Here is a 13,018-nt window from a genome sequence, read left to right as displayed (position 1 = left end):
CTTCGCCACAATTTTTTTAGGTCTTGCATGTCTTCACATTTTCAATTTCTTCCCGTTCCATCAAACTAAGAAATAACTTTTCAGAAAACATTTTTCAACCCTATCAAACACACAACCTAACTGGAATAGGCACCAACTTTTGGGTTCTATTTTTCCTTAAAAATATTTCTAAAAATTTCTTTCCGGGCCCTTTGAAGTAAAACGGAAAAATTGCATGAAATTAAATTGACGAGGAGCCCGCTTGAGGGTGATTAAAACAATCCGCTCCATCTAACAAACGGGGAACAAAAAAAAATCCCGCGAAGAGAGAACAGGAAACGAAGACTTTTCGTTGGAAACTGGAAAGGGTTGCGCCTCAAACGGACCGACTTCTCTTCACTTCCGGGTGTTTATGTGTTTGCCCGTTAGGGCATCGTCGCGGTGCCCATCAACGAAGAGCACATCAGCGCAGAGCAGCGGTGGTATCCTCCTCCCCCTCGGCAGCAGACCACCATCCGAGCAGCGGAGCAGCAGCTGTAGAAGCCTTTGGGTTACTCTCTGTCTCTGTCTCTGTCTCTGTTTCTGTCTGTCTCTGTCTCTGTTTCTGTCTGTCTCTCTCTCAAGGTACGCGCCTCGCTCCCCCCGTATCTCTCTCTACCTTCCTATAGTCAGTGAGTTGGACGGTGGTGGGGAACGGCGGAGAAGGGTGGAGAGTTGCTTTGGCGATGGATTTTCCGTCTGTCGCTCGAGGAGATGGCGCTTTCAAAACCCGCCCTCCTCCCTCGTTTTTCTTCGCCTTCCCCTTACCCTTTCGTTGCCTCTCCTTCGCCTCTTACCCTTGCTCACTTTCACGAAGCGGCTTTGACAGGTACAATCTACTCTCACGCACCGGCTTTGACGGGTAAAGAGGAAAGATGCGGGCAATACCTCAAAAGGAGGGAATTGTCTGTGAGAAGCGGGCTAAAGTGTTCTCTCGCTATTTCTCTCACGCAGAAGAAGGAACCAAAGAGAAGGAAAATTATAAGAAGAAGAAGGCGATGGGTGAGAAGGGTGGTGATGGAAATGGCAGGAGAGAAAGAAGAAGAAGAACAAAAAACTCGAGCCAACCGCCTCCTCCACCGATCGTTGTTTCTCCGTACTTCTCCCGCGCTATGGCGAATTCACCGAAAAGAAGAAGGGTGGAGGAACTCGGAGCACCCTTAACAGGGAATTTCAAAATTCAGAAAAGATTGCCTATGGAGATTGGTGATTTGGTTTCCCCAGATGTTAATTGCAGCAAAAAGGTGAACTGCAGTGAAGCTGGGAAGGGAGTTGCGAAGAGAAAGATGGAGACAGGAAGGGTGGCAGCAAATCAAGGCAGCCCTGAAGACTTCGGTGTATTGCCATCAACATCTGCCGACAGCGCTGCAGGATCTCTCGTCGGAAGGATGTCTCCACATTGTGAAAGAATCAAAGAAGCGAAGAAAACGGTTGGGAGCAACAAGAAAAAACCGAAGGGGAGAAGTGGGAACGTTGGCATGTCAACTCCGTCCAAGAGAGCCAGTGATAGTCAAATCCGGATCGTCTCTCCGTACTTCAGCAGAGTTGAAGAAAATGAAGGTTCCAAAAAGGGTGGGAAAAGGAGAAGCTCCACAACATCATCAGCAGCACCACCTTCACAGCCATCACCTTTTCCAGAAGTAGTTAAGGATAGCAATATCAAAAGAAGACGAGTTAAGTCTTTTGTGCTAACGAAGAAACAAAAGACTATGGATGCTTATAAAAGGAGGACGTCAGACAACAACTGGGTCCCGCCTCCCTCCCCATTTTGTCTTATGCAAGAACAATATTACGATGACCCATGGAAAGTGTTAGTTATCTGCATCTGCCTCAATCATACGTCCGGCACTCAGGTTCACTTAGGAATCGCCTCGTTGTATCTTGCGTTCCATGAATGCCTTAAAAGTTTGATTTATTATTGTGAAAAACCTTGGACATTTGCTAATGATGTCACTCCCGGGACGAACATAGTTTACTGGTGAATCAATAGCATCTGTAACTTAGTAATTAGTTAATAACATCTGTAATTGTTCATTCAGCTGCTTTGTACATTTATTCAGATTGTCAGAAGAAATGCAGAGAATTATGGGTTCCATTTTCATGCTACGAACTTGTGCTAATCTGTCTCAGTGTTGTAGACAGACTATTTTATAAGAAGCTCTGTTCCTGTTTACTTTCATGTGTACTAACTCAATCTCATTATTTGTTTGCGTCTTGCAGACAAAGAGAGTTATAGAGGATCTGTTCGATCTCTGTCCTGACCCTTTGACAATGATGTCAACTCGTGCTCGTGAAATAGAAAGAGTGACACAATCTCTTGGCTTGCAGAAGAAACGGGCAGAGATACTTCAACGCTTTTCTTTTGAATATGCAACCACGGGATGGACCCACGTGACGGAACTACATGGCATTGGGAAGTATGTAGCATATTTAATGAACGGTACTTAGGTCTAGAAATTTAGTTTAAGTAGAATATATGACCTGTGGATTTTGAGGAATTAAACTCAAAACATCTTCACCATGGACGCTTCAGTAATGAGGACGATTGATTCTTTTAGTCACTAACTGGGAGAATTTCTCTGCAGGTATGCAGCCGATGCATATGCGATATTTTGTACAGGAAGGTGGATGGATGTTCGTCCCGATGACCACATGCTAAACAAATATTGGGACTTCCTCTGGAAATTTCACTCAACGGATCTGCCTGTTCAAGATTCAGTTGTGCCCGCATGAACAGAAATATGTAGCTCCATGAATTCTTTAACTCAAGAACGTTGAAATTAGAATATAGTCTATATACGTTTTCATCTCATGCAATACTCTCTCCATTGACTTGGCCTTTTTTTTTTCTTCCTTTTTCCCATTTCTGTTGCTTTGCAGCTGCTTATCATTCCACATTGCTTCGCTAGAGTTTATAACAGATAGGGGAAGCCGTGGCAGACTTTGTGGCTATTTACAGCAGGTTACAGAATTTCAAGAAGGCCGCTCGTGATCCTTAGATTTTCCTGGTGTTATTGTTTGGTATTGTTATCAACATTTGCTGTAACATGTTACAGGGCTTGGAGGTACAAATCAACCTTCTTATAACTTCAAAAGAACAATTTGCTTTCGATGTCTAAAACTAATATTTATCTAAAATTTTCTATTCCCTCAATGAATGTGATTGCCTAACTTGTATATGCAGAGAAAACAGAAAGCGATGCCAAGCCTAAACCTGACATGGTTATATGTAAGCTTAACAGGCATTAATAGCTGTTGTCTGATCTGAAACGTTTGCTGCTATTAGCTTTATCAACTGGGGAAGCAGGTATGAGGTGTGCTACTGCAAAATTTTCTCATTGGGGCTTAGTCATCTATGTGGTTTATTTACTGTCCAACTTCCTCGTGATATTTTGAACGTCGCAGGCTTCTTGGTTGTAGGAGCGAGGGAACGAATCAAATGAGAGAACGGCACAGGATCAGAAATTTCAATGAGCTCAGTTCAGAAATTTATCTGGATGCAGACCTATCATTATGAACTATTCCGAATAAGGTTCCCAAACCGCTGAAAAACCTGAAAATGGACAAATTGTGGAGCTGGGGAAAGTTAAGGCTTCATTTTTTGGGTCGTGGATCGCGCGTTAACAGTTTCATATTTGAAATCCATATCTGGTGATGCCCAGAACATATTCTTATCGTCATAAGGGTGTGCTATCATTGATTCGTTATTGCTAACTTGTTTTTTTAATAAACTGGTTATTATATTGGTGTAGGTCCCCGGGTTGTGAATATTAGGCACCGTCCGAGGCGGCAGTGACAATCTATACTTGTTAATCCTGGGTTTTGTGTTTTTTATACATTTGCTAAGGATTAATGGACTCGTTCGGTTGTTGATAGTTGAAGTATTATAAGATGTCGCAAGGATTTTTTTTTTTTTTCAATGAACCTAACTATAAAGTCGAGAATATCTAAATTGTAAGGCTGGAAAAACAGTGCAAAAATCTGATAGTTGGATTTCATATTCTGATGAATTTAAAACCATCGGATAACCCATTTTTATAAAATCTAATAATCGTTGATTAAACAAATGTAATAAAGCCACAGACGCAATGGATATTTTTTTTTTCTCAATCTTGTTCATTTCATTATTACAGTTGGGTACATTGGCTGGGAAGCTGGGAAGAGCTTCTGCACATATTCGTAAAGTCGGCCGGCTAAAAATTTTAAACGGTAAAAACACCATAATAATCTCGAGCATGCAGAAAGGAAGTTCATTAAAGTTCCAACGCATTTTGTTGGAAGGCAGGCATCTGCTTTATTACATGTTGCATAATTACTGTTTCCTACTGCAGAAGACTTAAAAAGTAAAAAAGGAAAAAGAAATGGTATCGCAGAACGTCAAGGAGGACATGTTTTTCTTGTATTCTTTTTCCTGGTCGTTTACAGTTGATCCTAAATGTCTGGCTATTCCTTGGAAACCTTCTCCTCATTTAAATTCTGCTCTTGCATGTGACCATTCTTTGTCGATGCAGGAAGTTTGGAGTCAAACTGCGGCAGCAGCTCCTCGTCATTTGCCTGTTGATCCTCTTCCTTCCCCCATAGCACCAAGTAAAGACCAACAATGACAATGGTTCCTCCTACAACACTGCAAAACTTATAGCCTGATTAATCGACTGGAACAACAAACACGAGTCGGGCTGGTGATTAATTTGCTATATAATTTCTTCGGCGATAAGAGTGAGTGCCGGCCACAACGGCAGGGGTGGTTGGGAATTAAATTTCTCTTTTAACCTCTGGTAAGGTAGCATTCCAGCACTAGCATAATCTACATGCCCGATTTGGGTAACTGTTTTTCTTTTTAAAAGTATTATTATGAGATATGTACATACTCTGTTTGATAAAAATCAGCACTTGAAACTGAGATGTGCGGAATATTTTCCAGAAAAATTTTCAGAAAAATTAACCATCATGCAGGCCCCAAATTTCAGCGATTTGAATCAATATGTTTTCCACATGGGACAAAAATGAGCCAAGACGTTGAGCCTTAACAAATTACTTAGCATGTGTAGAGCATCGCACGATAGCTTAAAATACTAAGGAGCTGTTTGGTATCAGCAACATTCTATTAATGTCCCAAGAAGCTAAACTATCCCTAAAAATAGAGTAAATTCATATGACATTGCAACAAGTGTTCCATGCATATTTATAAAACAGTAGCAATGCATGTGTTACTTTACTTTTGGCAAACAGCCTTTAAGATGTTGTTTGGCACAGGGACACTTTGTCCGTGTTCTATGAACATGCTCCAAAAATTGAGGTAGACTCATGAAACATAAACTATTGTTGCATGAATATGTCCCAATCTTAGGAATAGGTTCAAGGGATACCCACAGATATTGGGAATATCTGTCAAACGGCCTATGAAGGGACACATTTAATAATAACAAAAACACAATATAAGTATATGCATTTTTTCCAAAAATAAAAGTAGATTCATGAAACACTAACAGAGTGTTCTTATTTTCAAGCCTTCAAGCCGTGGGTTTTAAAGGCAAAACACCTCCAAAACCTGATTTTGAGGCACGTTTGAGTGACATTAATAACACTGGGATTCTCAAAAACTCAATTTAGATAAAACTCATTGCGAGAAGGGCCTGAAAAGGCTATCTCCCGTCCCGGCCTCTCCTAAGTTTCTCTCCTAAGTTCATGCCTTGTTACTCAAGTACGCAGGCCAGTTCTTAGAAACTATTTAGAAAAACATTTTTCATAAAGCCTGATTTCTAGAAAAGACCGTCCTTTTTTTTTTTCTTTTTAAAGGGTGTCATCCAAATTAACTTAACTGTACCTAAGATTAATGCCCAGGGCATAACCTAGAGACCAACAGCCATAGGAGTCCGCATCGTCGCTAGCTAATCATTCCTTCTTTTCCATGTTAGTGGAACTATATCCTATAATTTACAAAGTTGGTTGCATTTGATTCTGTTTCGTAATATCATGAGAATAATTCATGAATTTGCATCATCACGCAAAAAAATTTGTGAGATTCCAATACCTTCCGGTGTTCAAGTCCTGGCCTAGAAGCGCGTATGCTGTTAAGGCCACCAGCACGGTGCAAAGTGGATTGAACATGGTGACAAAGACTGGCCCCTTTTTCTCCGTGCACCACAGCTGAACGAAGGTCACAAGGCCTGAAATTACGACGCCCTGCAGTAAGACATTTTCATGAAATTGAAAATCCGTCAGCCAAATATGTTAATAAGGACGTCATTAGTGTTGTCAATTTCTGAAGACTAAAAGATCCTGTACAATGAGATCTTTAAGACTAACCCCATAGATGATGGCCCAGAAGTTGATGTTGAAACCAATCATCCAAGCCTGCGGCTTCTGCTCAATGAAAGCTGTATAGACCGCAGACTGTGCAGCTCCAAAGAAGGACATCCATGTGGTCAGTGAGAGCTGTGCAGGATACCGCTTCAGCGTGCTGGCCTGCAATTCCCCGGAAGAGCCAACTCGAGTTTAATGGCCATGAACTATTTAATTAGGTAAAATTTGATCTTGTACGAAAGGCTTCTAGCGCATTGCACTTCAGGAGAAACACTCTTTAGGAGCCTCTCTCAACCCCCATAGGTAGGATGTTCTTGGAACGTAAGAGAAAGTAACAAAGAACGAAAGGAGAAAAAGCAAAGAACAAGGACTTGAGTTGCTTTTTTGAATGAACTGGAATTGCTTTTTTGAATGAACTGGAATTGGTTTTCTGAATGAACTGGAGCTTAACAACCCATTGCTCTAAAAAAGGCTCCAATACTCTCGTCATTCCCTCAACCCTCGTGGGGTCTCGTGCTATGTTGGGACCTGAGTAAGGTATAATATATCAATCAATTAGAGTGTCGCAATCTCACCATTTACAGTACAAAAACATTAACGCACCCACAAAAATTGAATTTGACTATACCTCTTCCACGTGAACACTTGTCGACAAACTATACTATACCTCCAGGTGAATGAACACCTACCGGACAAGCTATACTAAGCCTTGGAGTTGACTTGAATCACCTTTTGTACGACACCACTTTATGTGCTTTGCCCGTTAAAATAAAACGTAACATGTCATTTAGGCTATTAATTTTAAACCAACCTGACCTTTTGTGATTGGCAATTTCTACATGTGGCAGGTGTGGTCAGCTGTCCATATGGTCCCCTAAAATTTCCTTTATTCACATATTGGTGTTTTCAGACATTTGATTATTTATATATGCTGGGGCCTCTAAGGGTTAATTATTTTTGTATTATTATCTCCCAGTTTGGTACCGCAGACTGTAACTGTGATGCCAAGGATCATGTACAACAGGTATAAAATCTTTTATGATTCGCAGCTTCGGGCTGTTTTATATTGAATGAAGTATTTAATAGTATAACTGCATCAACCAGCCGCTCACGATTGGATAGTACCAATATGTAGTTAAAATGTTCTAAAGGAACAACCTTCATTTTTACTGCACTTTTTTGTCTGTTTATACGCGCAATTGACTAGTCGCCCTTTTCATTTGCTGGAATATGTGAGAGAGGCATCTCTTTTCCTTTAATTGTCGGCAATTGTTTAGAGGGAGGGAGAAAGACAATGGAGGAAATATTGAGTGTGAGATATTGAGTTTTAAAAAGCTGTATGTCGTGACAATAAACTGACTTTTACATATTGGAGAGCTAGAGTAAACTAAAATATTGTTGTGCAAGGATGAATTAGAGATCGATAGAGAGATATATATAAATATATACCTGCATGACAAACCACACGGCCCAGGCGAAGCAGCTTGCTATTGTGAGGATGGAGCCTTTAACCCAGTCCTCGTGGACTGTGGTGCCTGGTATAGAAAGCAGCGCTCCCCATAGCCTCTTGATGGCTTGGCCCTTGTAGAGCGACATTATCATTGCTCCACCCAACGATGCTACCGTGCCAACCACCTTTGCTGCTCCTCTTCTGCTTGTTACGTCCAGTTTCTCCATTCTACACGTATAGCAAGCAGCCAACCAGTGAACAGTAGGATTGTAATTGGATAGCTTCATATCATTATTATTCAAATGTGCATATTGCGAGGGGTTTGACATAACTGGACAGATTGGTCCTTAATTCGACTCCTAATAAAAGTCAAACCTCTTAACTAGTCAGTTTAGCCCACACATCCCCATACCCATGGGGTCAGGCCAGTAGAGGAGCTACTGTGTGACTGGTTTGGGTGACTGCCCACACTAGCCCTTAAAATCTTGCATTGTGATTAAGCTGGAGCTAGGTTCAACTAGGTCAAACTACATGTGGTGTCCACACCATATGTCAGTGCCCTACGATTACTCATGCTCCTAAGCAAGAGATCGATTAGTGCCCCTCAATCAATGGGGGTCACCTAGGCCATGGCCCCATCCCAACTAATTAACAAAAAAATATATTGAAAAAATTAAAAAATTTTAATTGTACAATGTATTTTTTAGATTCAGGTTCAGTTTGACCATACTTGGATCTGAGGTTAAACTGTTTGGCTCGCCCCTTAAAAAAAATATTGGCTCTGCCCCTGCCTTCAACCAAAATTTTTTAGCTCTGCTACTTGGCCAGGCAAGAGGAAGGAAGTGGGCCGGGGGACTGGCCTACACCCTTGCCATTCAAAGAAAATCGGTGTTGGAATGTATGAGAAATCAGATACGAGTAAGACAGGTTGCATCTAATTAAGAGAACTTGAAGGCCCGAAGACAATATATTGAACACTTTACAATCATATCTGTTAGTGTAAATAGATTCAGTTGCATGCCAGTTTGAACTGAATGTTCCCATGAAATTGAGACAATAAGTTTTATGGGCTGCTTTATATGCCCACACTAGCTAGTTAGATGAGGCATGCAGAGGAAATGATGAAAGTCCAGAAATAAGTCTCATACAAGTAAACTAAGTCATGTTCCTCTTTGTTAGATAAATTTCTGTGCATGGAACGAAGTTTCTGTCAGAATTCCAACAATGGACACATAGTTCCCAATTTAATTTTTAGCAATAGACATAGGTTTCCTGACAAATATTGTTGGCTAATCGTGCAGTTAATTTGCCTATCACTGTAGTCGCACGTTAAAAGGTCAATCTGGTTGAATAAAGGAGGCTGGTAGCTAGTTCTCCTTTATTATTATTATTGTTGTTATTATTACTATTATTCATGAAGGGAAGAAGTTTTTCAAGTCGAAGCCTGATAAGAAAGTGCACAACATTTAACTTTATAGTTTTAAAATGGTAAACGCCTATATATATAATGCCTTTCCTTGCCATAACTAAGGACAATATCAAATATGGACAACTTGACGATCGTTTACCATAGTTGTTTAATAAATTAATTTCGACAACCCATTTTTCAAACATCAACAGATTTACCTAAGTTGTTGGCAAATGACCTTGCAAAAATTTAGCCGGCTTTCCTCAAGTCACAACAACTAACATGAGGGATGCACTAGCGCCGAGGCACAGTTGCTTTCCCATGTGATTCATAAAATTTTACATGCATCTGTCTCCTAAACCTTCAAAATGTTACAACATCGGTGCAAGCTTGATTTTGTGGCAATTTAGAATTTTTATTAAAAATAAAAATAAATATTGAAATATGGAAAAGATAAAATCAATTTAGTTTATTTTAATAAAAAAATGTCTTTTTTGCTATATACCTATCTTTTCCTCAATTCCCTTTTAAAGGACAGGATGTGCACATTAAGTGAAAGACACAATGTGATTTCTTTTGACTCTTGGTACCATGGGTCATGGTATCACCGTAGATGAGAGAAAAATAAAAAGAAAAAGATTTTTCCTTGTTTTTTTCTCAACCTTTCATCGCAATGAATTAGATGACCATAAAAAATAAGTTGACACCCAATTAATTTTCTTATATATATATATATATATATATATATATATATATATATATATATATATATATATATATATATATATATGAAAGAGAGAGGAGAGATAGTCAAATAGTATGCCTATGTTGTCAGCTTTAAAGATTAATTAAGAGGTAGCCAGCCACATTCTAAATTTACGACGGTCACTTTTTGAGTTACGGTGAAACGCTGGCTGCTTGTCCAGACCATGATGTACTTACCGAGTCACAACTGCAATGATGAAGGTCATAGAAGCTATAGTGTTAACCATGGAAGCAACGAACGTTGGAGAAGTATATCTCAGGCTCGCAAAGTACATATTCGGCGACAAACTCACCCTGCCACATGATGTAATTTGAAATTAACAAAATTGAAAATGAAAAAAAAAATTCAAACAGCATGTACGTACTTTTGTACAACAACGTGAGATCTTTTTCATGTTTAATCGAAAGATTGTGTGGATGATTCATTTACCCAATAAGAGAGAGAACGAATAACTCTAAAAACAGAACTATTGTTAAATTGGGTCGCGTTTTCCTGCACAAGAAACATGGAATCATTTGAGAACACCAAACACGTGAACAAGAAAGACAAGTAAAGGGGCCATTAGGTTACAGCTACACTAATACAGTACAGAATGCAGTGTAAATCTGCTATAAGACATATTAATTTATAAAAGACTATGTTAATCTTCTTATCATCAAATACCCTTTAACTGTTCAAATTAAGCTGCTTCAACATTAAATTAAGAGAATGGAAAGCACAGTAGAAATACCGCTCAAGGAAATAGGCAAACGGCAGCATTACAAAAAATGCTGCGACGTTCCTGTAGGTCACGGAGACATGGGGATTCAGCCCTTGACTGAAAGCGTCTTGAGTGATGATGTAGAGAAACGTGTAGCCTAGCTGCGTCGAAACCATCAATATGTGTGGCCTGAACCTCTTGGTAGCAGCCCCGCATCCTGAACTCCCCATCTCTCTCCCCTCTTCAATTTGAGCTGTGACTTCTCTACATGAGCAAGCAAATCGAGTAGTAAATGGGAATATATATAGATATTGTCTGCCTGGATGTTGTGATGCGAGGTCACAATATTCTCCATCCATCAGCAACTATTCATGCAAATGGCTGGGCATGTAATATATATTCGGAAAGACAAAACGAGAAACAGCCACGGAATTTAACGGCAGTGGAGAATCCGAAGCCAGGGCTTGCAGCTAGACTACTCTGGCGTGTCTTACACTAAGAAGAAGAATATTCGCAACGTGCATGATCTTGCTGCCCCTAGACAATGGGCTCTTGCAAAGCTTTCGAGCACAAAAATAATTGGGAACATCTGTCGGTTGGAAAGGTGAGGCAGACGTGCGATTCGCTGATGCTGTTCTCAGGAGAACACTTGAACGGTGAGGAATCTGAAAGATCCTCAACATGATGACAGAGATCGATCAGTAATATGGAAAGATAATAAATTAATCAACATTGTAATGTGGAAGCAAAATTTAATGCGGAAGGCATTAATTAAAAGGCATTATGCACAAGGTAAGCGAGACAACCGATCGCGACAACTGAAACAGGTATAAAAGAAATCTAAAGAAATACCACCTCATACGTATATACTGCACAATTACGTAAAGAAATCTAATGAATTCGTTATAAGACGAGTGCCTCTCAGCTTGCCTGGGTTGTGTTAAGTTAAATTTTCGCTCATTCGTTGAAGTTTTATTTCTAATTTTCTTCTTTACCGTTTTGCTTGTTTTATTTTCTGGAGCTAAACGAGGCAAATATGCTTGATTGATTATTCGAGTAACTTCCGGTAGATTGGACCCAATTCGTTCCTATTGTACGAACCGTTGGAGACCCATTTAAGTTGCCTTTTTTTTTTTCCCCATTGGAAAGTATCTTCCAAAGTTGCATATATTCGAGAAGCATACAATAGGGATGATGAACAAGACTTTTTCAGAGACTATGATCATATATATGATGAAATGGATGTCAATTCTTTTTGGTATTGCTGAGCTACCGTGTCTCTGATAGTCGATCTGTCCGGTCGGCCACTTATGTGCATTCGTGTAGCAATCAAACGCTGCATTTTTTGTCCTTAATTCGCGGTGCTTGGATTCAAATAACTAAACATTTAGATGACGATAGCAAGTGCCTACGCGTGGTGCACGACGCCTTGCTGTCAAAGGCGCCATAGATAAGATAATGCCAAACTTATTTCAACCTAAGACGCTTGGATGTTATTGGATGATCTATGGTGTCGGATGTGAAAAATATGCCAGATGTGAAAAATATTGGCTGAAATGTTGCAGAACCTTTTGGATGGTCATACCAAGCTATTCCATTCTCTCTCTCTCTCTCTCTCTCACACACACAAACCTTGTAGGGGATGATTTGTATCTCTCTCTCAAAAATCCATTTGGTGAAAGCATCCAAACGGTTGTTAAAAATACAATAAGCAGTTTCTCACCATAAATTGTCGTTAATGCTTTTATGATGTCCTTTTTTATGAGATTTTTTTTTTTTTTTTTAGCTTCTATCAACATTTGACACATTTAAATTATATATATTGGAAAACATGTAAATACTAAACTCTTATATTACATGCTTTGATGGGCATAATGTATGTCATTGGTTTCAAGGAGATGAGATGGCAAATATTAAGTTATAAATATAGAAGCAAACTGTTTTTTGATAGTCTAAAATACCGCTCAAAAAAGTCGAGAGATTTCATTTAAGAAGATTCATTTGTTTCTCTTTTCCTTTTTCACTCTCATCCTTTGAAGGGTAGTTTCCGAATCTTATTAAAGAAAACTACTTGCCTTTTATATTTGTGATTGAATCTCCACCGTTTAATTTCTTTGAATCGGCCGCCTAAATGATCCCCATCAAGTATTGCATATGGGTCTGATAGCTACTTGTATGTATATATATATATATATCTATATATATATATATATATATAAACTTATCCTCAAAAGCTATTAGTTTGTTTTTTAACTGCAAATTAACCAAAAATACACTATTTTTTGGTCCTTAGTGTAATCTCATGCGCGGAACCTCTCTCTGTCTCTCTCATACAATGAAAAATCCACCATTATTCAGCACTTCGTAGTCCAC

At 39.4% G+C, this 13,018-nt stretch overlaps 2 protein-coding genes across 6 annotated transcripts; one reads left to right on the top strand and one right to left on the bottom strand.

Moving 5' to 3' along the window:
* The first annotated feature begins 295 nt into the window (after nucleotides 1–295).
* On the top strand, nucleotides 296–3,899 carry LOC116265991 (methyl-CpG-binding domain protein 4-like protein). Of its 5 annotated transcripts, none has more exons than XM_031647021.2 (7): nucleotides 296–529; nucleotides 848–1,871; nucleotides 2,239–2,435; nucleotides 2,604–2,761; nucleotides 2,899–3,083; nucleotides 3,203–3,325; nucleotides 3,424–3,899. In XM_031647021.2, the coding sequence occupies exons 2-4, from the start codon at nucleotides 894–896 to the stop codon at nucleotides 2,749–2,751; spliced, it is 1,323 nt and encodes a 440-aa protein (XP_031502881.1). In that variant the 5' UTR covers nucleotides 296–529; nucleotides 848–893; the 3' UTR covers nucleotides 2,752–2,761; nucleotides 2,899–3,083; nucleotides 3,203–3,325; nucleotides 3,424–3,899. The 5 variants fall into 5 exon arrangements, with proteins under 5 accessions (XP_031502881.1, XP_049936888.1, XP_049936886.1 ...); XM_050080931.1 differs by having other exon boundaries at nucleotides 836–1,871; XM_050080929.1 differs by having other exon boundaries at nucleotides 296–1,871; nucleotides 3,424–3,669; nucleotides 3,771–3,899.
* Nucleotides 3,900–4,254: 355 nt separating this feature from the next.
* Nucleotides 4,255–11,249, bottom strand: LOC116265992 (WAT1-related protein At2g39510-like). The gene is made up of 8 exons (XM_031647022.2): nucleotides 11,140–11,249; nucleotides 10,676–10,909; nucleotides 10,375–10,437; nucleotides 10,122–10,238; nucleotides 7,771–7,999; nucleotides 6,325–6,483; nucleotides 6,050–6,201; nucleotides 4,255–4,642 (listed from the first exon to the last, which is right to left on the bottom strand). Exons 1-8 carry the CDS (start codon nucleotides 11,232–11,234, stop codon nucleotides 4,462–4,464), a joined length of 1,230 nt encoding a protein of 409 aa, XP_031502882.1. The 5' UTR covers nucleotides 11,235–11,249; the 3' UTR covers nucleotides 4,255–4,461.
* Between the last annotated feature and the right edge of the window lie 1,769 nt (nucleotides 11,250–13,018).

The sequence above is a fragment of the Nymphaea colorata genome, chromosome 12 (assembly GCF_008831285.2).
Source record: "Nymphaea colorata isolate Beijing-Zhang1983 chromosome 12, ASM883128v2, whole genome shotgun sequence".
Classification (NCBI taxonomy): Eukaryota; Viridiplantae; Streptophyta; class Magnoliopsida; order Nymphaeales; family Nymphaeaceae; genus Nymphaea; species Nymphaea colorata.
This window is presented reverse-complemented; position numbering and strand designations above follow the sequence as displayed.

What these genes read in the sequence shown, in the direction of transcription:
- LOC116265991 (XM_031647021.2), top strand. Translation starts at nt 894, where the DNA reads ATGCGGGCAATACCTCAAAAGGAGGGAATTGTCTGTGAGAAGCGGGCT. An exon ending in ATCATACGTCCGGCACTCAG is followed by an intron (nt 1,872 to 2,238) that starts GTTCACTTAGGA and finishes TGCGTCTTGCAG; the next exon opens with ACAAAGAGAGTTATAGAGGA. An exon ending in GAACTACATGGCATTGGGAA is followed by an intron (nt 2,436 to 2,603) that starts GTATGTAGCATA and finishes ATTTCTCTGCAG; the next exon opens with GTATGCAGCCGATGCATATG.
- LOC116265992 (XM_031647022.2), bottom strand. Translation starts at nt 11,234, where the DNA reads ATGTTCCCAATTATTTTTGTGCTCGAAAGCTTTGCAAGAGCCCATTGT. An exon ending in TTCGTTCTCTCTCTTATTGG is followed by an intron (nt 10,239 to 10,374) that starts GTAAATGAATCA and finishes ATCATGTGGCAG; the next exon opens with GGTGAGTTTGTCGCCGAATA. An exon ending in TCTGGGCCATCATCTATGGG is followed by an intron (nt 6,202 to 6,324) that starts GTTAGTCTTAAA and finishes GTCTTACTGCAG; the next exon opens with GGCGTCGTAATTTCAGGCCT.